Below are 26,679 nucleotides of genomic sequence, written 5' to 3'. Positions count from 1 at the left end.
CCATCTTTAAACCTACTTTCAGAACAGACCTCGTTTATATCGTTACTACCCGATTCATAAATCTTTCCAGCCTAGATCTCTCTCTCTTTCTCCCTCTCCCTCTCCCTTTCTTGGTGAAAAACTACCTGCACAGAGACATGCATGATGCTCATGAATATAAATGAGGTGCATATATGGAAGATGTTGGGAAAACATGAACTTAGCCCAGGAGAACGTGAAGGCGTGAGAAAGAAACTCAAGCCTGTACACTTTGAGTCTCTTTGGTATAAGAGACAAGAAAGGAGAGCTGTTATCAAGCTTTCAAGATTCTGTTACTGTAGCCTTTCTCGATGAAGTAAAATTCAACTATTAATTATGACCTGTTTCCTAACGTTGCTTGTGATGAAGTCAGATCGTTAAGTGGCAGTGGTTAGCTCGAACATGGCATATCTTGAAAAAAAGCTAAGCAAACTCCTAATAAGGAGACATTTCCTGGCAGTGAGAACAATTAACCAGTGGAACAACCTGTTTCCAGAAGTTGTGGGTGCTCCATCGCTGGAGGCTTTTGAGAAGAGATTGGACAGCCACTTGTCTGGAATGGTATAGAGTCTCCTGATCCAGCAGGGAATTGGGCTAGAAGGCCTCCAAGATCTCTTCCAACTCTGTTATTCTGTTTGTTGGTCTGTTCTTGGAGGGGAAGTTACAAAGAACACCCAGATCTGAACATTGAAAATGGCCAACTGGTTTCAGCATGTGCTGAGGGGCAGTTGACCTTGACTTAGAGAAGACGTTAATTTTGCTTTATTTCTCCCTTAATGACCTGATTTGGGTTTATTCCATGACTGTGGGTGCAAATGCATCTTGGAGGTGGAGAAAAAAGGCTAGATTGCTATGACAACTGTTGTCAAGGAGTCTGATAACAATGCGCTCGGAGGGGGAGGATGGGAAAGAAAAAAAAATCTGATTTTAATTATGGCACTTTGTAATCTCCTTGAACAGCCTTTCCAAGGAGTGTTGCATATCTCTTTGTTGCCCTCTAGTAAACGTCCGGATTCTTGCAACCAAAATATCACCTCCCTAATGTCATTTGCAAGGGTTGTTCAGTCGACTCAAAATCTACACCGAAAACCTTCCCACAAACAGATGAAGTAGAAAGGTGGGTCAACTTGGTTTCTACAGGCAGTCCTCCCCTTATGACCAAACCTGAAATTCCCATTGCTAAGCGAGATGGTTGTTAAGTGAATTTTGCCCCATTTGACGACTTTTCTTGCCCAGTTATTAAATGAATCACTGCAGTTGGTAAAGTTAGTCACAAGGTTGTGAAGTGAATTTGGCTTCCTCATTGACTTTCCTGCTCAGAAGGTTGTAAAAGGGGATCACGTGACCTCGGGATGCTGCGACCATCATAAATATGAGTTAGTTGCCAAGTGTCTGGAATTTATGGGGATGGCCCAACGGGCACAACTGTGAAAAACGGTCACAGGTGGTTTTCTCAGGTCCGTTGTAACTGTGAATGGTCAGTAAATGAACTGCGCTAAGGACTTGTTCGTAGGGGGAACCGTTTTTGGCGTTTTTCTCCTGGAAGGAACTGCAGTTTCTGGACCTTCCTCAGCTGACTTGGATGAGATGGTGAGCAATGAGTTGCCACCTTGTTCGAAGTCACCCGGGGCCAGAGAGACGCCTAAGCCTCAGTTAATAGGCTGAGAACCACCAAGAAATCCTCGCCGAAGGCAAGATTAAGGACACCTCCGCAGGGTTCCAGGAACTGCAGCTGTTTTTATCGCTATAACAACACTCTAATGTGCTTTCAGATCGGCAACGTGTGGGAAATAGATGTAGGTCAATGAGCACATTTTCATACGCCTGGTTAGAAAGCATCTTGAGCCGAAAGCCGTAGAATCACAGGGTGGCTGTGGGGCTGCAGAGATGGGGATGGGGACTGCCCCACAACCCCTCTCATCCCCATCAGAGACCCAAGTCAAAATTCCTTCCCTTTCTTAGCAGACCCTCCTCAGGTCTGATAGTCCTAGGGTTCCTCATCCTGGACACCCAATGAGTCATTCATCTGGATGCTTGCTGTCCCGATGCAAAAAGGATTAGGAAGAAGATGGGAGTTTGGGCTTTGAACAGGCATGCATGCAAGGTTTCTACCTGTTCCCCCATATGCCCCCTCCCACCCCCAGTACACAAGGTGCCACTCAACAGGGAAGGGCTGCTGAAGTCAGGGTGTCCTCTTGGCTCCTTCTGAAAGGTCATTACATCTAGAGAGGGGAAAAAAGGATGCTATCTAGAATCACGTTAACTCTAGAGATGAAAGAGACCACAAGAAACATCTAGTACAATTCTCTTCAATCTGCAAGAAGATTAACTAATCAGAGAGAGGAGCAACCCAGAACTAAGGGGACATTTCCTGACAGTGAGAACAATTAATCAGTGGAACGGGTTGCCTCCAGAAGTTGTGGGTGCTCCAGCACTGGAGGTTTCCGAGAAAAGAGATTGGATAACTCTTTGTCTGAAATGGTGTAGGGTTTTCTGTTTGAACAGGGGGTTGGATTTGAAGGCTTCCAAGGTCCCTTCCAAATCTGTTATTCTGTTAACCAGACAATCATCAAGAAGTAGCTGTGCAGCTTCTTCTTAAAAATGTTCAGAACCCACCTTTGTACTAGACAACGATGGAAGTTTTACAGGAAATCTTTCTAATACTTAAATGGCATCTAGGTAGTTAAATGCGTACTGGTCATTTCTGATCCTACTTTCTGTTGGCCTGTGTAATATTTTTTGGGCATTTCCCCTGTAGCTTCTCTCCCTGAAGGTGGTTTAGCTTTCTTGCAAGTCATCTTTTCTCTAGACTTGACGTTCTTCAGACTGGACCCATCTCTTGATCACCCAACCAAAAACTGGTGGAACTATGTAAGGTAGACATGGTCCATGATTTGACATCCAATACTCTTAACTGTCAATGAAAGAATGGGAGGAGACCACACAGTTCCCATTCATTCCCAGTCGAACCCCACCAGAGCAAATGGAAACTCTCAAACATCGACATTTCACAAGAGTGCAACCCAAAGCTGCTGTATAATTGTTTACAAGTCCTCACCAGCAATCATCTTACACATTCAGGGTACAAATGCAGAAATTTTAAAAAAAAGTGAACAATGACAGTACAAAACAGTACAATCAGAAAAGGAGACATTTTGTTTTCTCCCTTATTTACTGCTCTTTACAGCAATGTTTTTTTTAAAAAAAAAGAAAAAAGGAGGGAAGGAAAAAAGGAAGGAAATAAAGAAGGAAGAAAGAAAAAGAAAAAACAAAAGAAAGAGAAAGAAAGAAAGAAAGAAAGAAAGAGAAAGAAAGAAAGAAAGATCATATGATGCAAAACCAAGCTGTTCCTTTAAGGCAAATTATATTCCTTCGTATTCCATGAAAAACTGAAATAAAAGATTGTATTTTCCCTTGATGGCTGTTTAATGCCAAATATTTCAGCTTCTCTTTGACCTTTAGTGACGTTAGCATGTGTGGATTTCAGGGGCTACAAACAAACACATTGACTACTCACCCTAAATCCCCTCCGACCTTCCACCCACATCCATATGCTTAGAAAATCCCGTTCTGTTCAACGCTGCTTACTCCTAGGATAATGTATGCGCGATTGCAACTGGAGACTACAACACTCTGCACAGCTCTTTGTGACAAAGTTCCATGGGGCTTAAGGAAATTATTTTTAAGCACAGTGGTAAAAACCCACAATCTGGCATGTGCCTAACCGAAGAACTAAATCTTCTGGGAACAGAGATCTGAGTAAATCAGTTTGATTATGTGCGATAAAGGAAGCTTTATGTCCCACAAATATGTGACTTGTTTCAGTCAAGGCTCACATCTGGTTTTGAATAGTAAATCAGTGCTCACCCTTTACTACTAGGTGGTGCCTGGCCAAAGAGGCTGGCCCATTTTAAACAGGATTTTATATCAGTGAATCAAATACCACCCTGTGTTTAACATTCTCTCTTCTACCTCATTAACAATCACAACCTGTAATAACTTTAGAGAGTTGCATTTAGTCTTGGGGGCCGGGGGGGGGGGAACTCAGGTCACAGCCCTTTTGCTATTATTTGGGGAAAACAGCGATTTTTGTGCTTTTTGTTTTTGGAAAAACCTAGAAATAAATCCTCCTGTGGTGTGGATTTCTCACCCAACACCGCAGAGGGGACTTTGGAAGAAAGCCTGCAGTTCACGGGCTGCGTAACTCATTCTGCACGCGGTAAGCCCTTCGGTTGGTCTGTTAGGGGAGACAGCCGCCAAGAATGAGTTCGTTTTTCACCCTTGGAAACTTTCTAGACCGTCAGAAGGGTTCAGAGGAAGATCTAAAGCCCTTCAGCCAGCACCTGGACTTCTGGCCAACTTCCTACGAGGCCAGGTCCCTGGGTAATATTCGTGAGAAAGACAGTGGTTAAAAAAAATAATAGAAGAACTCAGAGAGAAAGATCACACGAGAAGGAGCTGGTTTGGCAGGTGGAATGGAAAGAAAATCAAGGTCCACGTTTGGAGACAGGAGACAGGCTTCGGAGAGGCCTTCAGTGAAGTAGCTTCTTTCCCAAACTAGCCTCAAATCATCCTCCAGTTTTGTTTTCACAGATAAATTGTGCTTTCCCGCCTCTTTTCCTGACACATCTATTCAGGTAGCTGCAGGAGGCATGGTGTGTTTCTCTTCCGGGTTTACTCTGTCTGAGCGTCATAATTTGCCCCTCCGGCTTTCTTCAACTCACTCTTGATGTAATCGGCATCCAGTTCCTTGTGGTCACTGATCACAAACTCTTTGGCGAAATTCTGCAGGAGACAAAAAAGGCAAAGCCTGTTTAGGATGGGGTGGGATAGCGGAACGTCCTCCCTAGGAAGCAGGGCTGAAAAGGACAAGGTAGACTGCACACTTTTTGAACAGGAATGGAAAGATTTCCCAAGGAGTAGTTCCAGAGAAACTCTTTCACGAGTTTTGGGTAGTTTTCCACTGCCATAATTTCTCCCCATTCTAATATTCATCTGAAAACCATTACGGCAGGGAGCTAACCAAGCAGTAACCACATCGTCATCAGGATGGCTGCAGAGAGGTGTGAGAAAGCATAGAAAAAGGTTATTTCCCAAATGTTGGTACACATCAGATGTGTTGTATTTGAACTTCCAGTCTCAACCACGTCCGTTATGAGAGCTGTACCAATAGTCCTCACGTCGCGGCTGTAACGGAGGCTGCCCATCACGGTCATAACTCATGACAGTTGTAAACAGTCACATAACTGACCTGAATTTACGACCTTTTTTGTGGTATAACTGCCCAGCAGGTACCTGGCAACTGAGCGGTTTGCAGCATCCCACAAGGGCGACTATCAGACGTTCGAATCTGGGTCATAACTACCTTCAGGTAGCTCCATCAGAGCTTTGAACAGACACTCAGTAATCGGTCGTAAATTGATAGGTAAAGGTAAAGGTTCCCCCGCACATGCGTGCTAGTCGTTTCCGACTCTAGGGGCCGGTGCTCATCTCCGTTTCAAAGCCGAAGAGCCAGCGTTTGTCCGAGGACGTCTCCGTGGTCATGTGGCCGGCATGACTAGACGCCAAAGGCGCACGGAACGCTGTTACCTTCCCACCGGAGTGGTCCCTATTTTTCTACTTTCATTTCTCCAGTCTTCTTCTACAGCTTCACAAAAATCTACCTTCTTGATGGGACAAGAAACATTGACATGAACACCTCAACCTACCTGGACAACTTCTTTCACGAGCGTCTTATCAGTCCCTGTTTTAGCTCTCTGAAGGCCACTGACGTTCTCCCCTATCCAGGTGATCAGTGCAAACTTGACTCGCTTGCTCATGGTGTCTCCAGTGGTGAATCGGATGAAGCCAAACAATCGAATGTCATCTTGAGAAAATAAAAATCAAATAAAAATAAAGCAATGGACTGGAATGGATGGAGAAGCGAAATTCGACTTCATCCAGCCACATACAAAACAAATTTTCATCGGTAGGATTCATGACCTCCTGTCAGTTATTTGATGGCTGGGGATTATATCCTATCTGCCATTCTGCTACTTGTAGTAGAGATGATTTGTAGCTTGGGGTTGAATTGTGGGATCCTTGGTGCCCTCTGAGCTTGGTTGTTTTGGCTACTGCTACTTATTTTTACAAGACTGAGAAATTGTGGGGCTTTCCACACTACTAAGTCACGACACAGGTAAAAAAGAGCAAAGTCTTAATTATATGGTTATGGCCACCATCTTGACTTTTTTTTAACCTCTACCTCTGGACACCTTTGGCACAAAGTCTAGGCTAGGGCAATGTTTGTCAACTTGACAACGTTAAGATATGTGGACTCCCAGAATTCCCCAGCCATCCATGCCATCTTAACCTTGCCAAATTCTGCTCTAGAACATCCTCAAGCACAAAAGAACTTACACCGAAAAACTGAAAAAGGAAGTGAATAGAAGTAGAGGCACATCAGGGCGTGATTTGTGTGCATGTACACATGTGTGTTCAAGGAAACAACAAGGATGGCCAGAGAGAGGCAAAGAAAGAAAAAAAAAACAGGGATTTTCCTTTGTGGAAAATTAAATTGGAATTCCAAGCAAACTGGAAATTGGAAGCAGCAGCAGAAGGAAAAGCTAAAAAAAAGGCATCTGTCCTGCAGCCCAAGGAAATTTATTTTTTTTTATTTTTTTTTGCAAAGGCAAAATGCAAAGGGGAGAAAAATGATTTGCAGACAGACAGGAATGGGCTGTCAATGAGAACCTCAACCACAATCAATACCATAAGGAGGGCTCCTCTTCCTCCCTCCCCCACCCATGCTATGGCTTGTTTCCCAGGCTGTTGGCCCTTTAAAGTCAACATGAAAGAAGAAAGCATAGGGTGGCAGGAATAGATGAAAAGCAAGACATGAACCATGTTCTATATAGAACATAGAACAACCCATTTATATGGCTCTATGACACCCATGTCTCTAACGGCTCCTTTCATGATTTCTCCCCAAAAATCCTTCCCCCCCCCTTTGCTTTAATTCATGGCTGGCTGGGGAATTCTAGGAGTTGATGTCCACACACCTTAACATTGTCAAGGTTGAGAAATCCTGCTATAGACTTTGGATCCAGAGGTGTCTAGAGGAAGGGGTTAAAAAAAAAGTCAAGGGGGAGGGGGTAGCCACAACTATATAATCAACCCATTCATGTGGCTCTATGACAGGGGTCTTCAAACTTGGCCCTTTTATGACTTGTGGACCTCAACTCCCAGAATTCCTCAGGCAGGCATGCTAGCTGAAGAATTCTGGGAGTTGAAGTCCACAAGTCATAAAAGGGCCAAGTTTGAAGACCCCTGCTCTATGACATCCAGGTCTGTATCGAACCCCTATCACAATTTCTCCGGAAAGCCCTAACGGTTTCTTTCTTTCTTTCTTTCTTTCTTTCTTTCTTTCTTTCTTTCTTTCTTTCTTTCTTTCTTTCTTTCTTTCTCTTTCTTTCTTTCTTTCTTTCTTTTCTCTTTCTTTCTTTCTTTCTTTCTTTCTTTCTTTCTTTCTTTCTTTCTTTCTTTCTTTCTCTTTCTTTCTTTTTCTTTCTTTCTTTCTTTTCCTTCCTTCCTTCCTTCCTTCCTTCCTTCCTTCCTTCCTTCCTTCCTTCCTTCCTTCCTTCCTTCCTTTTTCTTGCTTTAATTCAAGCCAAAATGGGAGGCTGTAGAAATTAAATAAATAAGCAAGCAAGTTTGCAGCCGCTTAGAAGTGACATCATAAACATGTCAACCCAAACCTTTGCTTGGATGAATGTGCAGAAATGCTACTTTATGCCGGTGAAGAATTGGGCTTTCCTGATCTACCCCTCTGTCCATGCTCAAAAATGTTTGAACATTGGTAGGCAGCCCTTCCCATGGGCCCTTGAGCTACACATCCATGTTGAGGCATGCTGGCTCTTGAGATACAGAAGGAGTATTTCTGCCAACCTAAGGTGACATTCCTGAAATACAACTTCCTCCACCCAAAATAATGTCAGGCTCTGCGTGTTTGTTTCTTACATCGCTTGCAAGAGACGGCTGATGTTGGAGGAAAGTTAGGAGCTGCGTTTGAGTGTGAATTAAAACAAGACCAAATTTCAAAGGTCGCCACTGACAGGTCAAGCAAGAAAATGATTTCTGGAAAAGTCACTCTTGTTGGAATTTGGACTCTTGTTGAAAGAAATAAAAGCACCCATGAACCCTCTTGAGTTTTTCTTTGAAGGGAGGACTGAGAATCTCCCAACAAAAGGCTTGTGAGATGGATGACATCATTACAGTTCAGGGCTTTTCAAAGCATTTTTGGAGGAAGCGGGTGTTGGAGAGTGTTAAAAAAAACAAATTTCAAGCTGTTTGGCCTTTTCTTCCTTCCCCTTGGCAACCAAGGAACGTGTGTTGGTTGAAGAGAGCAAGAGAGAGCTCACCTGTACACTGTCGTATAAACTCTTCGTATTCCACGCCATTGTGTCCTGGGATGATGGTGGAGCCGTCGTACTTAAATGTCACCCTTTGGGAAAGGGGGAAGGAAGATTAAAGAGAAGATGGAGAAGCAGGAGAGGAGGAGGAGGAGGAGAAGCAAGGAGGGGAAGAAGAGGAAGAGGAAGAGGAAGAAGAAGAAGAAGAAGAAGAAGAAGAAGAAGAAGAAGAAGAAGAAGATGATGATGATGATTCATCTCCAGTTTATCTGCATGATTTCAGAAGTCTTGCACCTCCCCAGTGAGACCCACCCAGGCTTTTATAGAGTGAGATGGCCCAGTTCCTACCTTGCCCCAGAAGCCTGGAAGTAGGAGAGCCTGGTGGGTCCCAAGGAGAGATGATGTCATAACCAAATATGCTTTGTAAGAACTTGGATGATAAGCTGAGTTCCTTCCATGCAAGTCGAACAGTTTGGGTCTCAAGCAAGAGGCCAGCTTAGCCAACACAGAAAAATCTTACCCCACACGAAGACCTCACAATGGGTTCCAAGGCCAATCATCCCCTCTGTGTTAGCTTGGGAAGATTGGCATGGGTTCCAATGCCCATCATCCTCCCCCACTGTGCTAGCCTAGGTGCTCAAAGAAGCAGCTAGAAAGTCCTGGCCTACAAAATTGCCAAGAGTTGGACACAACTGAATTGGTAACATCATCATCGTCATCATCATCATCATCATCATCAGGAAGACAGGCATCATGGGTTCCAATGCCCATCATCCCCCATTTTTGCTGGCTTGGGAAGTCAAGTATCAAGGGTTCCAATGCCCATTATCTTCCCTCATGCTAATTTGGGGAGACAAGTATTATGGGCTCCAATGTCCATCCTCCTCCCCCCCTTCTGCTAACCTGGCAAGACAGGCATCCTTGACTCCCCCACCCACCCCCACCCTCCCCAAGCAAAGCAGATCCCATAGCAAGATCCCGAATAAAAGGGTCTCCTTCCCGGGCTTTCTATCCCTTTCGCTTTCCCGGCGGCTGGGGGCTCCTTACCAGTTCACCCCCGTGCTGTCATCCCTGACCAGGTTGTAGGCCCTCCGGCAGGCTTCTTTGTCGATCTTGGTGGCCATCGCCGCGTCTGAGAGGCGCTTGCGGAACTCGAGGCGAGGCGGCCGAAAAGGAGAGCCAGCCGCGCGGCGGGAGAAGAGCGAAAGGGACCTCCGCCTGGCGCCCTGAAGAGAGCAGGCTTGGCAAGCATCCGAAGGACCGAGCGGAGGCTGCGGGGGAGGCGGCCGCCGAGTCCTTCTGCTTGCTGCAGTCGGTCCCGCAGCCTCGCCGGGAAGGGATCGGTCGGAGCGGATCCGGCTTAACCCCTTCTCTGCCGGCCGCTCTGCTCTGCAGCGGCTTGATTGGCCCCTGATCCGAGGAGGAGGAGGAGGAGGAGGAGGAAGAACAGCAGGGCGAGCTGGGCCGTCTCCCCTCCCCTCCCTGCAACCTCCGACGCCCCTTCTTCTCAGCCCAAAGGGGGGGAGGGTCTTCCTCCCCTGCCCTTCCCTTCCCTTCTTCTGCAAAAGGAGACAAGGGACAGAGGCGGTGCAAGCGAGAATGCAAACGCTTCTATTCCTCCTCTGGAATTTGCGTAGCTTGGTGTGCGCTGGGGAGGGGAGGGGAGGGGGGGTCTGAGGGAGTGTCTGCGAGCCCGAGTGGGTTGGGGGGCGACCGCGGGTGGGTGACAGCCAGCTACAGAGCTACCTATACAAAATGATTAGTTAGTTGTGTTCTGCTAAAGGGGAAGGAAAGGAGAGGGTGGATTGCCTGCCTGCCTGCCTGCCCTTTGGATGCGGCGCAGAGGTTGCCATAGCAACCGCCCCCATCCCGTTTGCAACCCCGAACCGAGAGGAGAGGGCTAGGTGGGGAGGGAGGGAGCTTAGCAACCGGATTAGGGCGGCGGGATCTGCGCTTGAAACTCTGGGCGGCCACTAGGTGGCGGCAGAGAGACCCGGAAATCTGCAGAGAAAGTTTTTCCCGTGGAGCGCAAACTCCGCTTTGTAATAAACCGGATTGATTTTGAATTAAAGCCCTTAGTTGCTTAGGGCTTTTTTTAATTTTTTTTAAAGGTTTAACTCCTTAATAATTACTGTAAAATCACTTGCCTGGTCCCGGCTTTTTCCCCCACTAAGGAGGAGAGGTCCTAGGTCTCCTGGATATATTGCTTCTAAATAGTTCAGTAGAAGCAGTAAAAAGCAGTAAAACAGTTAAAAAAAATTAAAATGTCTAATTCGAGCTCATAAAAAGCAAGATTTGTACTTCTGCTGTTTCTCTGCTCATGACATTGGTCTGACTTTTATGGCTGCCACCGTACTTATCTTTATATAGAAATGTTCATTCCTGCAAACAAGGTTTTGGCCAAACAGTTGGGTTTGATGACAGGCAAAATCAAGGAATCTGACACCCCTTAATATGCCGTGTGAACCCAGAGTCTTTGGAAGATTTTCCTCGTGTACTTCTAAACAATCGCTTAGACAACCCTGCAAAGGAGTGCAGAGAATAAATAAATCTGATTTGTGTGGTCACCAAATTTTGGAAGCCGTACGAATGAGATCGCGTGTCTGACAATGAGAAGCCAGTCTTTCAGTTAAAGAAGAAGCACCCGAGCACACAATTCATACAGATTTTTTTCTTTCATTTTTTTTCCTTCCCACTCACTCTTGCAAACCTCTGTGTAAAAAACTAGGGCAGACTACAGTTATCTCTCAATTTACACACTCCCTCTGGGGCACTTACCCTTTGAATGTGGAAATTGAATTTTATTTCTTCGGATCTATTTCGAGCGCAGCTATCTCCCTCTGCTGGACTGGAAAAAAATCTGGGGTTTTTTTTGTGAGTGAGCAAATGGTGGCTGGGAGACAGAAACACTTGAAAACCCCAGCCTGGGAGTGGGGGGTGGCAATCTAATAAATTAAAAGCCAATGTTGATTACTTGGGTTATCGCAAAGATCAGGAAACAGATCCTGTCTCTGTCTGGCATTTGGAAACTACAATACTGCCGCCTTAAAATTTTGCAGAAGTTTTAGTAACCGGGCTGAAGGCTTCAGAACGTGGTAGGCCTAAAAAGTCCAGGACCACCTTTTGAAAAATAAAAACAACTCTACCATTACAACCATGCAGTTTTTTCCCCAGCAAGAAAACAGAAGTGGCTGTCCTTTCATTCTTCACAGACTATTTTTTCTTTTCTTTTTCTTAGTTGACCTCTCCACCGCAGTCCTCCACAACCCCGGTATGCCCAAGCAGCGCTTGGTCCAATTACGGTCCCATCAAGCCATCAATTTGACTGTCGGCTGTCCAGAGTTGTTCGGCAGTCAGAAATAATAAAAATAAATCTTTATTGTCAAAGTACAACACGTGTACATTGAGATTAGCTGAGCCTCCCCCCCCCTCTCTCCCTCCAACACACAGTGACAACAAACCCTCCATCCCACCACACTATGTGAACCAACTACACCACACACCGGCCTCCCAAATGCAAAAAAACAAACAACGCACACACACAAAAAAACAGAAGGGTGTCTGGTTGAACCTCTAATCGAGGCCGAGACGTAAATATGGAGCACCGGAGCGTAAAATGTTGCAAGTCTGTGTTTTATGGAACGTGCGATTTAGTCGCAAGGGCGGAACAAGCTCCGAGGACGGGGGTGGGGTTTCTGGCGCCCCCCGAAAGGAGTTTTTCTCCGGTCTCCCCCTCCTCTTGGTCGGGGCATCCAGAGGCGGTCCTTGGAGAGGGTCCCCTTCCCCTTCCAGCCGTCTGAGATGAATGCTAATGGCGAGGAGGGGGCGCCCCTGCCACTCAAACCCTTGCGGGAAAAAAAACAAAAAAAACCCCGCCCCTTCGTCTTTGTCCCGCAGCGGAGCCCGGACAAGTCCCACCCCCTCGCTAGCCAGCCAGGCCCCCTTTTTTTGTTGCTCTCATTGGCCCTCTCCGCTGCCACTCCGGCCTGCCAGTTCCTGGTTGCGAGGCTGGGCTGCCGAAGGAGCGGAGGGGAAAGCAGGGTCTCCCGCGGGGCAGAGCGGTAAGAACAGCCGCAGCATCTCCGGCTGGCTGCTAAGTCCAGGGATGCTGGGACTGAGGCATGATGGGAAACTCCCGCGGAACCTCTTTGCCGCAGGTTCCTGCCTTGACCCAGCGGGGGTGCTCGGCTTTTCCTGGGGGAGGGGGAGGCAGTTGGTCTCCTGGGGAAGGGGGCAAATCTCGACTGGAGCCAAGGCGACAACAGTACTGGGCTGAAGTCCAGACACACACACACACACCCTTGGGCCCCGCCTGGACCAAACTGGTTTGCTTACTGCTGGCGTTGCAGTCTGCAAACCATGGTTCGTGACTTGCCGTGCCCAGAGGACTGTTTTGTGCAGTGGGCGAAGGCACCAGGCTAGAAAGTGGGAGATTGGGAGTTCTAGTCCTGCCTTAGGCACAAAGCCTGCTGGGTGATCTTGGGCCAGTCACTCTGTCTTGGCCCTAGGAAGAAGGCAAGGGCATGCCAATCAGAAATCTTGCCAAGAAAACCACATTGGCAGTTGTTAAGAGTCAGCACTGTCTCGAAGACACACACACACACACACACACACACACAATGGTAGTTTGTTTAGCAAAGCATGCCTAAATCATGTGCTTCTAGTAAAGTTGCCATTCCTCATAATTTCTTGATTTTCCTCCAGCATCCAAGAAACACTTTTAAAAGGAAAAAAAGGTGTTTTTTTTTGGGGGGGGGGTTTGCATTTTTCTCTCTGTCTACCAGCAACCAAATTTCTTACCCTTGGGGTTCAGATTTAAGATCACCCTTTGATGGAGGGAATAAATCCCTTTTTTGAGTAGACATTCTCCCTGTTCAAGGCACTCCAGCCCTGCAGGGCGATTCTCTGTGGGTCTACTCAGGAGTAAAGCCAAGAAGCTTCAGTGGCTAATATCTAAAACTGCTTGTTTCTTTTAGCAAAGAGTTTGGGGTCCTCTGTGAGACTGAGGCTGTTTTCCATTCACTGGTGTTTTTTTTCCAACCCTCCCCAGAATTGCAAGCTGCTTGCTGCCTTGATGGAGTGCCTCAGGCAAGTCAGATTTTCTCGCCCACCCAAGATCAGCCAATCCTCAAAGGTCTGGTTACTTTTATTTCCTTTCCACCTTTTGTAGGGGGGGGGCGGTTTCCAATCTCAGGGTGTTTTGAGAGCACCAGGTTGGGGAAGCTCATGGGATTTAAGGGCTTTTAGCCCCTTAATCAGCCTCTTTTTCTGCCCCTTGCTTTGCTGGCCTTTGCCCTGGGTGGTAATGCATTCCTCTCTTTTTTGTGGCTATTATATATTATTGTGAACAAGTTTTTAAAAAGTAAAAGTAAAAAAAGTATTAATAAAGGAGAATGTAGCTCAGGGTTCACCTGAGGAGTCCTTAGTGCTCTCTGAGCTTGCTTCTTTTCTTGCAGCCATTTCATTAACCAAACTAGGTAACATTATCAGTGCTAGAAGAGAGTGGAATTTGCGTGGTGGAGGAGGAGGAGGAGGAAGAGGAGGGGGGACGAGGAGGAGGAGGAGGACTATGGAGTCCTTGGTGCACTCTGAGCTTGTTTTCTTGCAGCCGTTTCAATACCCAAACTAGGTAACTTCTAGATAACCTTCTACCATTTCAGAAAAGTGGTTTTCCAGTCTCTTCTTAAAAACCTCCGATGTTGGATCACCCACAGCTTCTGAAGGCAAGCTGGCTAGTTTCCATCTGTTGCTTCTTGTCTTGCCTTCCGGTGCTTTGGAAAATAGCTTGACTTATCTTGACCTACGATGCAAGCTATGTCCTGGCATATGACTCACCTCTAACTTGCAGGACATATTTTCTGATCCAATTTATCCTCCTTTCAGGTGTACAGATTTGCTGACCACTCCAGCCTTGTTCTTCAGAGCCTGAATGAACAGAGAGGCTGCAACCTCTTCTGTGATGTGGTTTTAGTGGTGGAGGAGCAGAAAGTCCCCGCTCACCGGAATGTTCTAGCTGTCTGCAGCGACTATTTCCACACCATGTTCACGATCGGCATGCGAGAAGCTCACCAGAAAGAAGTTGAGCTCTTCGGCGCCACTTGCGTTGGCCTCAAAGCTGTCCTGGACTTTCTCTATGGGTGCGATCTGTTTCTCAACAGTGGAAATATCCATTCTATCTTGGAAACGGCTCACCTGTTGCAAATCTGGAAAGTGGTGGATTTCTGTTGTGAGTACTTGGAAAACGAGGTCAACGAAGAGAACTACTTATACCTCCAAGAACTTGCTTCCATCTTCAACCTCAAGCGCCTGGACTCCTATATTGACACGTTCATCATGAAGAACTTCGGCACTCTCTCGCTCACACCGGACTTCTTGCAAAACCTTCCTGTCGAGAAACTCTGCCAGTACCTCGGCGGTACAGGCGTGCAAGAGGAGTGTGAACATGACTTGCTGCAGGCGGCTTTGCGGTGGCTGATGCAGCACCCCGAGCGGGAAACGGAGGCCTACCGAGTCTTGGAGAACATCCATTTCCCTCTGATCCCAAAGAGTGACCTCCTGCACCGGGTCAAGCCGGCCATCTGCTCCCTCCTTCCCAAAGAAACCCGCTGCGAAGACTTTGTGGAAGAGGCGGTCAACTACCACAATCGGGTGGCCGCTCAGCCTGTCCTGCAGAACAAGCGGACGGTTCTCCGGAGCCAGGAAGAGAAGCTTCTCTTTGTTGGAGGAGAAGTGTCGGAGCATTGCTTGGAGCTGAGTGACGATACCTGCTTCCTGGACCCCAAAACGGGACAGTGGGTGAAGGAGACGCCGCTGCCCGCCAGACGGAGCCACCACTGCGTTGCGGTTCTTGGCGGGTTTATCTTCCTCGCCGGCGGCAGCTTTTCCCGCGACAACGGTGGGGATGCAGCTTCGAATCTTCTCTATAGGTATGATCCTCGGTGTAAACAGTGGATAAAGGTGAGGCTTGAGCTCTTGTAGATATTTTTCTTTTTCTTTCTGTGTTTGGAGATACAGATAGTCCTCGTCTCACAACCACAGTTGAGGCCCAGATTTCCATTGCTAAGAAAGTTAAGCGAGTTTCGCCCCAATTCTGACCTTTCTTGCCGCTGTTGTTAAGTGAATCACTGCAGTTGTTTAGTCACACGGTTAAGGGATTCTGGCTTCCCTCGTTGACTTTGCTTGTCGGAGGGTCACAAAAGGGGATCACGTGACCCCTGGGACACTGTGACTGTCATAAATATGAGTCACTCAACGAACGTCTGAATTTTGATCATGTGACCCTGGGGAGGCTGCAAAAGTTGTGTGAAAAACAGCCGTAAGTCCCTTTTTCCAGTGCTGCTGTAACTTTGAACGGTCACTAACTGAAGTGTCGTAAGTCGAAGACTATCTGTAAAGGGGACAAGATTTCTGCCACCCCAAATAATAAAAATCAGTGTTCTCTAACTGTGAAGTTGGGGGGGTCCCAACAGGCTTTGGGCTACAACTCCTGGGATTCTGGGAAAACCCAAGTCAAAGAGAGAATTTAATGCTTTCGTTCAAGAGTGATAAAATATATGGCTTGGTTTCCCAGTGTGTCTGTCCACATGGTTTCTGTGGATGTAGTAAAGCAGTCTTTCTGAAACGGTTGCCTTTAAAAAAAAACAAAAGCACAAACATCTGGTCGCAACCTATCAGAGGCCAAGCAAATAATGAACGTATATAAATGAATGGGACTCGGGCAAAGAGCTTGCATTTGGTCTGTGCCAGTCCTCCAGCCCTGCCCTAAGTTTTGACAAATGTTGTTTTTAATTGTCGTTTTCTGTGAGGGATGACCTTTGGCACGTTCTTGCTTTTCTCTCTCGTTCTCAGCTCGCCTCGATGAAGCAACAGCGAGTGGACTTTTACCTCGGGGCCATCAGAGACATGCTGGTGGCTGTGGGTGGCAGGAATGAGAACGGAGCGCTGTCATCGGTTGAGACCTACAGCCCCGAGAAGGACAACTGGTCCTACGTCTCTGGCTTGCCCAGGTGAAACCCAGCAGATGATAAGAGAAATTTCTCTTTCCTTCCTTCCTTCCCTTTCTTGCTTTCCTTCCTTCTTCCTTGCTTTCCTTCCCTCCTTCTTTTTTCTTTCCTGGGCTGCCCATCTCACCTACAAGTTGACTTGATCACAGTGGGAAATGGTCTAAATTTGAAACTGTCACTTGGATGGAGAAAAACTTGACTGCAGGCCTCAACGTACAACTGGCCACTTAACAACTGTTCAAAATTACAACGGACCTATCCAGAGCTATTCACAACCCATTTTCAGAATGGGTTGACAGACAAGACAGACAGACACACACACAGGTATCCCTCATAGTCACGTAATCACATTTTGGGCAACTGGCTCACCTTTATGGCTTTTTGCAGGGATAGCAATTTGCAATTTTTTTGCCATTTTCCATCATTAAGGACAATGGATTTGCCTAACCATGATCGTAAAAACTGTCGTTAACTTCGAATCCAGTTACATGATACCTCAATTTATGACTTCCGACTTAATTCTGGATGCCATTACTGGCATAAGTCAAGGACGTCTTGTAAGACAAAGCAATCTGTTGGTCAGTTCTCATTCTTGGTGCTGCTGGCAAGGGGATGTGTGTGTTTAGAGCAATCAAAGAACACAAACTGTCTTTATCAAGAGGGCCAGATACCACCTTTAGTTTTGGAGGTGCGGCTTGGATTGGCAAATTGAATTGTGGGCATCAAAACTTGTCTGCCCAAGTTAAGACTTGCATTTTCCCCCAATGACCTCTGCAAATGTTGGATCTGCCAAGAATGACCATGCATAGCTGGTTTCGATTAGGTGAAACCTGGCTCAAAAGCAGTAACTGAGAGACATCTTGGAGTTTTAGTGCACAAAATCATGTAAATGTGAGCAAATGGTAAGCCAATGCAATCTAAGGTTGCATTAACAGAGAGACTCAAGATCATGTGAAGTATTAGTATCGCTTTATAAAGCCTCAGTAAGACCACACTTGGAATACTGCATCCAGTTTTGCTCACCATATTATAAAAAAAGAAGTGCACTCAAGTCAACCACATGGCATACAGTCCCTGCTTGAGCAGGGGGTTGGACTAGAAGACCTCCAAGGTCCCTTGCAACTCCGTTATTCTGTTAATTCAGGCAACTGCAGTTGTGGCTCACCTGGAAAGCATCAGATTAAGGAGACCTCCGGAGAGAAGAGCAGGGAAAACTGGGTAGCATCAGAAACCTCAGCCGTTTCCTACACACACACACACACACACACACACACACACACACACTTACTTTTTCTCTTTCTGCCTATTTCTTAATTCTCTGTCCCAGCCCTCCTTCCCTGAGGCACTAAGCTGAAGCAACCCACAGGTATTTTCTTGCAAAACAGTCTTGAAATTAGGTCAGGGTTTGCCTCCAGCTCTTAAGATTACCAGTTGCTTACTTTTATGTCACGGCTGATATATCACCAAAGGCACTTCGGCAACAGAAGATTGTGCCCAGGGGGTCAAAAATAATTCAGTGTGGGGACACATAATTCAGATTGCATGGATTTACGTACTGCATAATGGGAAGGATCTCTCTGTTCCTGGCCCCAGGGAGAGCTACTGTAAGGCAAAATTCAAAAATCCCAAGTCCCAGCTGGCTAACTTTAGGCCAGGCCCTCTCTCTGAGCCCAACCCACCTCACAAGGTGGCTGTTGTTGAAAATAGGAGGAAGGTGTGTTGGATACGTTCGCTGCCTTGAGGTAGGATAAAAATAAATACAATAAAAATAATCTTGCAATCAAAGAAGGCAGCCATTGGACTTGGCAATATGTTGAGTAAAATCAGATTCCCAGCTGAACAGAGTCCTTTTTTTGTGTTTATTTATTCATTCAATTTCTTACCAAGGCACTCTGGATGGCTTACAATTCTAAAATTATAAAAAAATGAAAAGAGTTACAAAAGAGCAAAAACATCCAGAAAATAATGCCCGCTTTTAGATCACAAGCCATCCTTTATTCTTGCCGATTTGCATGGGTGTGTTTCAACTCTTTGCTCACGTTATCTCTACTCTCTTTAGAATTTAATTCATGGATTTGAGAAAATCAAAACACAGGCATGTCCTGTTACACCACAGAGTAAATAATTAAATCTGGGAACAGGGTTTTGAAAGCATTCTCCTCCTCTTCCTCCTCCTAGGAAAGGCTGCTTAAAGTCCAGTTTTGCTTTTCCTTCCACCACAGGTTTACGTACGGCCACGCAGGTGCTGTCCACGAGGAACTCGTCTACATTTCAGGAGGCCATGATTACCAGATCGGTCCCTATCGCAAAAACCTGCTGTGCTATGATTATCGGACAGATAACTGGGAGGAGAGGAGGCCCATGATCACCGCTCGGGGCTGGCACAGCATGTGCACTCTGCAGGACGACATTTATTCGATCGGGGGCAGTGATGACCACCTGGAGACCATGACACGCTTTGACATTCTGTCCGTGGAATCCTACAGCCCCAAGTGCAATCAGTGGACAAGAGTGGCCCCTTTACTCCAGGCCAACAGTGAGTCCGGTGTGGCCATGTGGGACGGCAAGATCTACATTCTGGGAGGCTACAGTTGGGAAAATACCGTCTTCTCCAGGGCCGTTCAGGTCTACGACAAAACGACAAAGCAATGGCAAAAAGGGAGCGATCTTCCCAAAGCCATAGCCGGTGTTTCGGCTTGCGTCTGCGTCTTGAGGCCCAGATCGCACGACAAAAAGAAAAAGTCCAAACCACAACGCCATCAGGATCGAGGGAGATGATGAATTTGGGCTTGGATCGAAGCCTGTAAGTACCTTTTCCTGATGCAAGTAGTTCTCAACTTACGATCACAATTAGGACTGGATCTTCCATTGCTAAACGAAGCGCTTGTTAAGTGGAGCTGTATCCGATTTACATTCTTTCTGTGATGGTTGAGTGAATCGCCATGGTCATTAAGGAAAACACATGGCTGTTAAGTGAATCCAGCTTCCCCATTGACTTTGTCTGGCTGGGAAGGTTGCAAATGGGGATCATGTGACCCTGGGATGCTGCAGCCTTCCTAACTCCCCTGCCAAGTGCCTGAATTTTGATCATGAGGACACTGCAACGGTAGTTTTAAGTGCGAGAACTGGTTGTAAGTCGCTTTTCATAGGGGTTGCTAAATGCATGGTCATTAAATTGAGGACAGCCTGTACAGACAACTGGTTTTGGAAACTTCAGAACAATTTTTCTTGACTTGGGCTGGAGAATTTCCTCCCTTGTCCATCTTTGCTTCTCCAGAGTGGCGAGCAAACTGCACCAATAAATGTTACTCATCTTTGGAGTAAGGTCAGCATTAGGGCGCAAAGCCCATGAAGACGAAACCACAGAGCGTTTACAAATGGAGAATAAGGAGATGAATGTCAGAGATCTTCAGAGAGAGATCTTTTCTTAAAAAGGTAGAATCGTGTCAATAAAAGCCTGTCCATCAAAACTCACTTTCTGTATTAAAATCCTAGTTTGGGGAAAATGGATGAAAAGGGAGAAGTGAGATTGAGACGGAGTAACGTTCAACTGTCCCTTATGGCTGAATTGTGATTTCTGAAACTCTTCTGAAGTACTTCATTTATATATTCTGTTTTTAAAAGCTAAGACAGGCATGTCAAACTCGTAACATCACCATACGTCGCGTGACGTATCATGACTTTTTTCCCCATTGCCGGCAATGGGGTGGGTGTGGTTTCGGCGTGACGCATCCGGCCCGCAGGCCAGCAGTTTGACATGCCTGAGCTAAGAGGTTCCTGAAACGGGTTTTTTTTTTGTTTTTTTTACCCTACTCATAATGACACCCATGTTATGCTTTGGCCTGAAGATCTGATCAGCATCTGGAGGTAATTTAGCAGAATAGAGTTGGAAAGGACCTTGCAGGTCTTCTAAATCCAACCTCCTGCTCAAGCAGGAGACCTATACCATTTCAAATAGTTGTCCAATCTCTCTTTAAAAACCTCCAGTGATGGAGCACCCACAACTTATGAAGGCAAAGCTTTTTCCATTGATTAATTGTCCATGCCATTAATTGTTCTGTCAGGAAATTTCTCCACAGTTCTAGGTTGCTACTCTCTAAATTTCCATCCCTTGTTTCTTGCCTTGCCTTCTGGTGCTTTGGAAAATAGGTTTAAATGATTAGATTTAAGATTATCCTTGTTTCAGGCAAAGCACATTTCTCATGAATTGGGGAAGCCTTTATTAGTAGAAGACCCTGTTTTGCTAATACTTAGCTGGGCACTGAAAAGTAGTTCAGCACTAGGGGCAGCGAAATATGGTCTTGCCTTAGACACAAAGCCAGTTGGGTGACTTTGGCCAGTCCTCTCAGCCGAAGGGAGATAAAGGCTACTTTTGAAAACAGTGTCTAAAAAAACAGCAGGAACGTATCACTGTAGTCTCTAGGAGTAGAAACACTGGGGAAACAACAATCTTTGAGAACCAATTTGTGTAGAAATATTATTCTTTCTTGTAAATGAAGCTGATCGTTTTTACAAGGTTTGCTCAATAAATATTAGCTTGGGGTGATGTAATCTCCTTTCCTCTACATCTTTTTATGTGTTTAATCCCAAATTTCAACTTCAAACAATAAACTGTTTCCAAAGAAGAGTTGGCTTTGTTTCATACTGATCAGCCAAGGATGCTGCTTTCCATCACCAGGATTCTGGAATAATTTTGAACTGCGTATGTAAAGTGAGTAAAACTGTCCAGGCTTCATATGAAAAGTCCAGCTGGATCACACACAACATGCTTGTTTCCTTCAGCTGTCCAAAATGGGATTGCAATATCACGTTTCCCTGTCACAGAGAGAAAAGCTGACCAGAGGTAAAATATTGCAGAAAAGTAATACCATGTTGTAGGAAATTTAAATAATTCCAAAGCAGACCCCCCACTCCTTACTAGCACTGATGATGTTACCTAGTTTGGGTGATGAAACGTCTGCAAGAAAACAACCAGGCTCAGAGAGCACTAAGGACCACTCCTCATTTCAACCCTAAGCTATAAAATTGCTTTTAGCAAAAAGGTAGCCAGTTTCTAGCTTCAGGTGGCCTATTCCGACACCCTGTTCCCTGCTTCTCAAAATCTAAGCAACTCTTTCCAACACGTGCTCTGGGTAAAGTCCAGCGCCTGCGCAGTGCCAATCAATCGCCTTCCAGTCGTGCATGCGCAAGGAGCCACACCTCTCGGGGCAATCACAAAAATGTATTCAAATAAGCGCTCATGCGCAGACGGCTCTCTTCCCTCTCGATGGCCGAAATGCGCGTGCGCAAATGTCTCCGTCGTTCCCCTCGCGGGTTTATGGACACCCTTTCCCCTCCACCTTGAGGAGATGCGTGCCAATCCTTTCCCTCGCATTCATTCATTCATTCCCATAATGAATAAGGTCTGTGCTCCTCAGGGCATAGCGATATAAAAACTCCCACGAGGCCCAAACCGGGGAAGACGGGATCCCGCCGATCAATGACTGAGGCTAAGGAAAAGCCTCCGGAGGCGAGCCGCGCTTGCGCAAGACTCTCCTCTCAGACCGGACCGCCCCGACGCTTCCCCGCGCGCCTGCGCAGCCAGCAGTTGGCCTCCCTTCCAGGCCTCAGCTCCGGAAGGCCCATGCGCAGAGAGGCGGGAGGGTGGCTCACCCCGAGCCGGCGAGCCCGGCTGTGGGAGCGCAAGGCGCGTGCCGCGAGCGCGCGTGCCGCTAGTGCGCAGGCGCCGCGGCCGCCCCTCCCCTCTCCGCCCGCCCGCCCGCCCGCCGTGTGTGGTGGCGGCCGTGCGCCTTTGCCAGCAGCCAGCGAGCGAGCGAGAAGATGGCGGCGGCGCTCGCCGCGTGAGGCGCTGAGGGAGACGGCTGAGCCCGCCGCCGCCGCCGCCGCCGCCGCCGCCTTCTCCCTCAGGCGAGGAGCCGGGGCGCCATGGCGGTCCACAGCGCGCAGGTAAAACGGCCGTGGGCCCTCCCGCCGGGGCGGGAACACGCCGCTGGGCTGGGCCTGCCTGGTGCCTGCAGCTCCGCGGAGCCCTCCGAGGCTCGGCCACGCTCGCGGGCGGCGGAGGCAGAGGAGGGGAAAAGGGCCCGTCCCGGCCGGGGCTGATGGGCGCTGTGGGGCTGGGCGGGGAGGGGAGGGGGCCGAAGCGGGCCTCTCAATGGGGCGGGCGGAGTGGCTGCTGGGCCGGGGCGAGACGGGCCTGCCCGGCACCCCTCCGGGGCCCCCGTCGGAGGGAGGGCTGTCGGTCATGGCGTGGGGAGGGGGCGGCGGAAGAAGGCCCGCAGCTCGGGCCCTGCCGGAGGCTCAGCCGCCGGGCCCGTGGAGGGGCTTCCGCGCAGGCCTCAGTCGGGCGGCCTGGCCTGGCCCGGCTCGGCCTCCTCTCTTCGGCTTCCCACCTTCTCCGCCCGGGCCGTCTGCATGGGAGGACTCAGCTGGGGTTGTGGAAGACGGCCCACCGGGGCTTCTCCTTCCCAGGGAAGGGGGGGCTGCTGTTTGCCTTCCTTGGTTTGGGGGGGGGGTTTGGCTCCCAGGCCTGGTTTTCCTTGTGGCTCGGTTGTCTTGCATGGGCTGGGTGGAGCTGAAAGTCCAGGTAAGGGTGAGGATTGGATTGGAGTGGGAGGGAGGGAGGGGTGTGTGTGTGTGTGTGTGTGTGTGTATACACAAACATGCGCATACACATTAGCTCAGTATTCACCTATTCACACACATGCATATGTACTTTGTCTGGGGGTGTATTCACACACTGATCCAATGCTCACCTATAAATACACATATATGCATACATGTGTGTTATGTATACACACAACCACACTAATCTAGGGGTTGCCTGTATGCATACATACAAGTGTTATATGTAGGTATACACATAATCTTACTCTAATGCAATGCTTGCCTATATGCATGCATACATGCATATGTTTTATGTGTGTGTGTGTGTATGCACTAATTCAGTACTCACCTATATGCACACATACATGCGTATATATATATATATATATATATATATATATATATATATATATATATATATATATATATATATATATATATATATATATATATATATATATATATATATATATATATATATATATATATATATATATATATATATGGATGGAAAGGATGATGAATAGCTGGGAGGAGAGCTGGTAATGAATTTACGTTTTTTTGTAGCAACGTATTAAGGGCAAAGAGGATAATAACGGGTATTAATAGCAATAAGACAGATTTTTGGCATCTTTTTATTGAACAGAACATTTTAGTATTTGCTGATGGCTGATGAGGTGGGAAGGTTTTCTTCGCTGACTCTTGTTTTCTTTGTTCACAATTGTAGGTTTTCAAACATGCTGTTAGGAATGCAGTCAGGAAACTTATTGGGATGCTATATTTTAAAGTGATGATATGCTTTTTAGGTAGTGAAGAGGGTTTTTACCTCTTGATTTGGGTGTCATGAAAGCACCTCATGTCCTCTTGATTTTTATGTGGCATTTTTGCCTGAAGGATGAGATGTAAAACATACTCCAAAAAGCAACTTGGTTGCATTCCTATTTATAATAGTCAAGAAATACATAGTAGTAAAAAAAAGGGGGGGGAGCTGTTCTGTCTGGAAGGTTTACAACTTTTGTGTATTGCAGCCCATGAATTCTGTCTACTCAATTTAGCAAATAGAACTTCACTCTTTATGTTTATTTGTATGTGCATACTTAAAAGCAATACTTTATAGAATATTAGCTGGCCATGTCAGTTTGGACTAAATGTTTCAGGATTCTTCGTTGTTATTTTGTTGATGTCATCAAAGTTTTTTTTTTTAATATAAAGCGCTACATCAGTGCATTTAAAAAACCAAAAAGGAGTGCGGATGTTTTGAAGTGGTATTCTCATGATTTCTGCTTGATTTATTGTTTAGCATTTCACCATAGGTTGCATACTACGTCCTTAGGTTTTGTTCTTTCCAGTTTTGGCATAGGAAGCTAAAATTGAATGACTTCTTGAAAAGGCAATCAGTTTGGCTCTGGGAGACATGCATTTACACATAGCTCTTGCAAATCTATGTAGATATTGCATTTTCTTGGTGTCACTTGCTGAATTGATCTAATAGTTGATGCCTATATTTGTATACACAAATCTCATATATCCTGTACTTAAATTTCCTTTTTGGTGTTGTAATTTAAATAGCAATAACTGCCAGCCAGGTAAGCCCCAATTTCATATATTGCCTCTATGTAGCTAGGAATCTGAATTGTGCTTATATCTACCATGTGCTGTTCTGCATTGTAAATGAGGCAATAATAACTTTTGACATCACATTTGTAGAAACTTAGAATGGCTTGCTCCTCTAATTCTTAAGACAATACTACACCATTGAGTAGATCCTCATTTAATTAAATATGTTTCAGTATTGGTTGTAACTCTCCTCTACTTGTGTTATTGTGAGTATGAGAAAGTTTTGTAATTATCTTGCTTCTGATTTTCGGTGTAAATAACACTTTAAAAGGAGTAGAAAAAAGGCAAAAAATATTGGACTGTATTTTAAAGTTAGGGTGCATTTAACTTCTCCAGTGAAAGATGTCCAGGTTGTAGGCTTTTAAAATCAAAGTAATCTTAAGAGTGTTTTTTCAATACTGACCCAATTTTGTGCAGCGCTTAAAGTGTTAGATTTTAACAGGAGAAGGCAAAGTTCACAGTACTTTTCAGTAATAAAGTTCAGCATATAGCCTTGGACAGCAGCACACTGGGTCTAATGCATTTCATAGGGATACGTTAGGCATTAAGGTTTTTAACTGCTAGTCCTAGTATACTGAGGTAGTTTAGGAAAAACGTATCATGTTTTAATGAATGTTTCTACCCATTTAAGGAATAACCGGTGAAAAAGAATAAGTTATTATATTTTGCTTTTTGAAAGGCTGGAGGCATGGCTGTGGGACTAGAAAGTGAAAAAAATGCTTAATTTGCATGCATGTATGGATATTGTAGTTGCAGCAGTCTCTTTAGGGTTCCTTTAAGGATGGAGGATACCACTTACTCTAGTAGTATGAGGAAAATATAAGGGCAAGACATTTCAAGTTTTTAAATGCATATTGCATTCATAATGTTACTATGGCTAATGCAATGTCTGGAAGAAAGCAACCAAACTCAGAGCACCAAGAAACCCCCCTCCCCCCATTTGTGGTAAGGCTACTTAGTATTTGGAGCCTTAGGATTGATGTTCTGTACCTTAAAATTACCTTGTAAATTGCTTCAAAAACATAATCATTATATTGGATTTTTTAAAAATGTAATTATATTGGATTTTTTAAAAAGCATCATAGCACCTAAAAATCTGTTTCTAATCTGTGTCTACAGCATTTCATTTAAGACCCAGCCTAATGGATAATTTTTCATCAGTAGCTTAGGGATGCTATGCCTATTTTCCAGGAAAGTATGTAATCTTTTCAGTTTTCCAGAACTCTTCTTTTTAAACGTTTTCTTGATCTTTTTAGTAATAGTGGGGGTGGAAATAGAAAATTAGCAGTTTGTAAATGACTATTATTATATATTATGAAAATTAGCTTTCAATAGGTGCTACATTACTTGTAGTAAAGCTTATGAGGCCTTTCCTGTCCTAGTTTTGGGATGTATTGAACTACAAGCATATTTTCAAATCCTGTTGGAATATGATTATATATTCATGTCATTTGTTGCTTCCTCTGAAATGAGTAATATGATATGCTGGACTACCTGTTTGTTAATTTAAAAACTATGTTTTCGATGCAGATATCTGCCTTAAAGTCACTGTATACTCATGGCATGAATATTTGTGCATATGCACATATATTGTGTGTATGCATTTTATTAAAGTGAGAAAAATTATGCTAAAATTAACTTGAATTCTTATACTATCTTAACTAAATCATATCTGTAGGGTTCTCTCATCTTGATATTATAAATCTCCTAAGAGTCTGGATTTTAAAATTTCTGCACATTAAGATGTGCTTGAACTTGAAACTTCTGGCAATTCTCTTATATACTACATATTAACCTCCTTATTCTACTTTGATAATTAAATAGCATATAGAGTTTTTTTAAAGAATGATAAAACAAGATTGAGAGCCAGTTTGATATAGTGATTAAGGCATCAAAAAGAATCTTGGAAGTTGTGAGTTCCAGTTCTGCGTTAGGTATAAATCAAACTGGGACAGCCACTCTCTCTTAAACCTAATTAGTAGGCAATGGCAACTGACTTCTAAAATCCTATCAAGAAAACTGCATGGACTTGTCATAGTAGTCTC

The 26,679-nt window shown here is 45.5% G+C and overlaps 3 protein-coding genes across 6 annotated transcripts in view; 2 read left to right on the top strand and 1 right to left on the bottom strand.

The window, feature by feature from the left end:
• Window positions 1-2,891: 2,891 nt before the first annotated feature.
• COTL1 (coactosin like F-actin binding protein 1) lies at window positions 2,892-9,960 on the bottom strand. Its single transcript, XM_081335692.1, has 4 exons — window positions 9,456-9,960; window positions 8,418-8,500; window positions 5,727-5,884; window positions 2,892-4,803 (listed from the first exon to the last, which is right to left on the bottom strand). Exons 1-4 carry the CDS (start codon window positions 9,530-9,532, stop codon window positions 4,693-4,695), a joined length of 429 nt encoding a protein of 142 aa, XP_081191818.1. The 5' UTR covers window positions 9,533-9,960; the 3' UTR covers window positions 2,892-4,692.
• A 3,459-nt stretch (window positions 9,961-13,419) lies between these two features.
• KLHL36 (kelch like family member 36) lies at window positions 13,420-21,026 on the top strand. The gene is made up of 4 exons (XM_081336074.1): window positions 13,420-13,542; window positions 14,292-15,365; window positions 16,257-16,414; window positions 18,634-21,026. The coding sequence occupies exons 1-4, from the start codon at window positions 13,483-13,485 to the stop codon at window positions 19,187-19,189; spliced, it is 1,848 nt and encodes a 615-aa protein (XP_081192200.1). The 5' UTR covers window positions 13,420-13,482; the 3' UTR covers window positions 19,190-21,026.
• Window positions 21,027-22,029: 1,003 nt separating this feature from the next.
• Window positions 22,030-26,679, top strand: part of USP10 (ubiquitin specific peptidase 10) — a 28,511-nt gene continuing 23,861 nt past the window's right edge. For all 4 annotated transcript variants that reach the window (XM_081336146.1, XM_081336145.1, XM_081336144.1 and 1 more), the window contains exon 1: window positions 22,030-22,357. In XM_081336146.1, coding sequence (XP_081192272.1) covers window positions 22,337-22,357 — 21 coding nt within the window. In that variant the 5' untranslated portion in view covers window positions 22,030-22,336. The remainder of the gene's footprint in view (window positions 22,358-26,679) is intronic.

The sequence above is a fragment of the Vipera berus genome (genome assembly GCF_964194415.1).
Source record: "Vipera berus genome assembly, chromosome: 10".
Lineage (NCBI taxonomy): Eukaryota > Metazoa > Chordata > Lepidosauria > Squamata > Viperidae > Vipera > Vipera berus.
Note: the sequence above shows the minus strand (reverse complement) of the source record. Positions and strands in the feature narration are given on the sequence as shown.

What these genes read in the sequence shown, in the direction of transcription:
- COTL1 (XM_081335692.1), bottom strand. Translation starts at nt 9,532, where the DNA reads ATGGCCACCAAGATCGACAAAGAAGCCTGCCGGAGGGCCTACAACCTG. An exon ending in GACAGCACGGGGGTGAACTG is followed by an intron (nt 8,501 to 9,455) that starts GTAAGGAGCCCC and finishes CCTTTCCCAAAG; the next exon opens with GGTGACATTTAAGTACGACG. An exon ending in TCGTGAAAGAAGTTGTCCAG is followed by an intron (nt 4,804 to 5,726) that starts GTAGGTTGAGGT and finishes TGTCTCCTGCAG; the next exon opens with AATTTCGCCAAAGAGTTTGT.
- KLHL36 (XM_081336074.1), top strand. Translation starts at nt 13,483, where the DNA reads ATGGAGTGCCTCAGGCAAGTCAGATTTTCTCGCCCACCCAAGATCAGC. An exon ending in GGTGTAAACAGTGGATAAAG is followed by an intron (nt 15,366 to 16,256) that starts GTGAGGCTTGAG and finishes TCTCGTTCTCAG; the next exon opens with CTCGCCTCGATGAAGCAACA. An exon ending in TACGTCTCTGGCTTGCCCAG is followed by an intron (nt 16,415 to 18,633) that starts GTGAAACCCAGC and finishes CTTCCACCACAG; the next exon opens with GTTTACGTACGGCCACGCAG.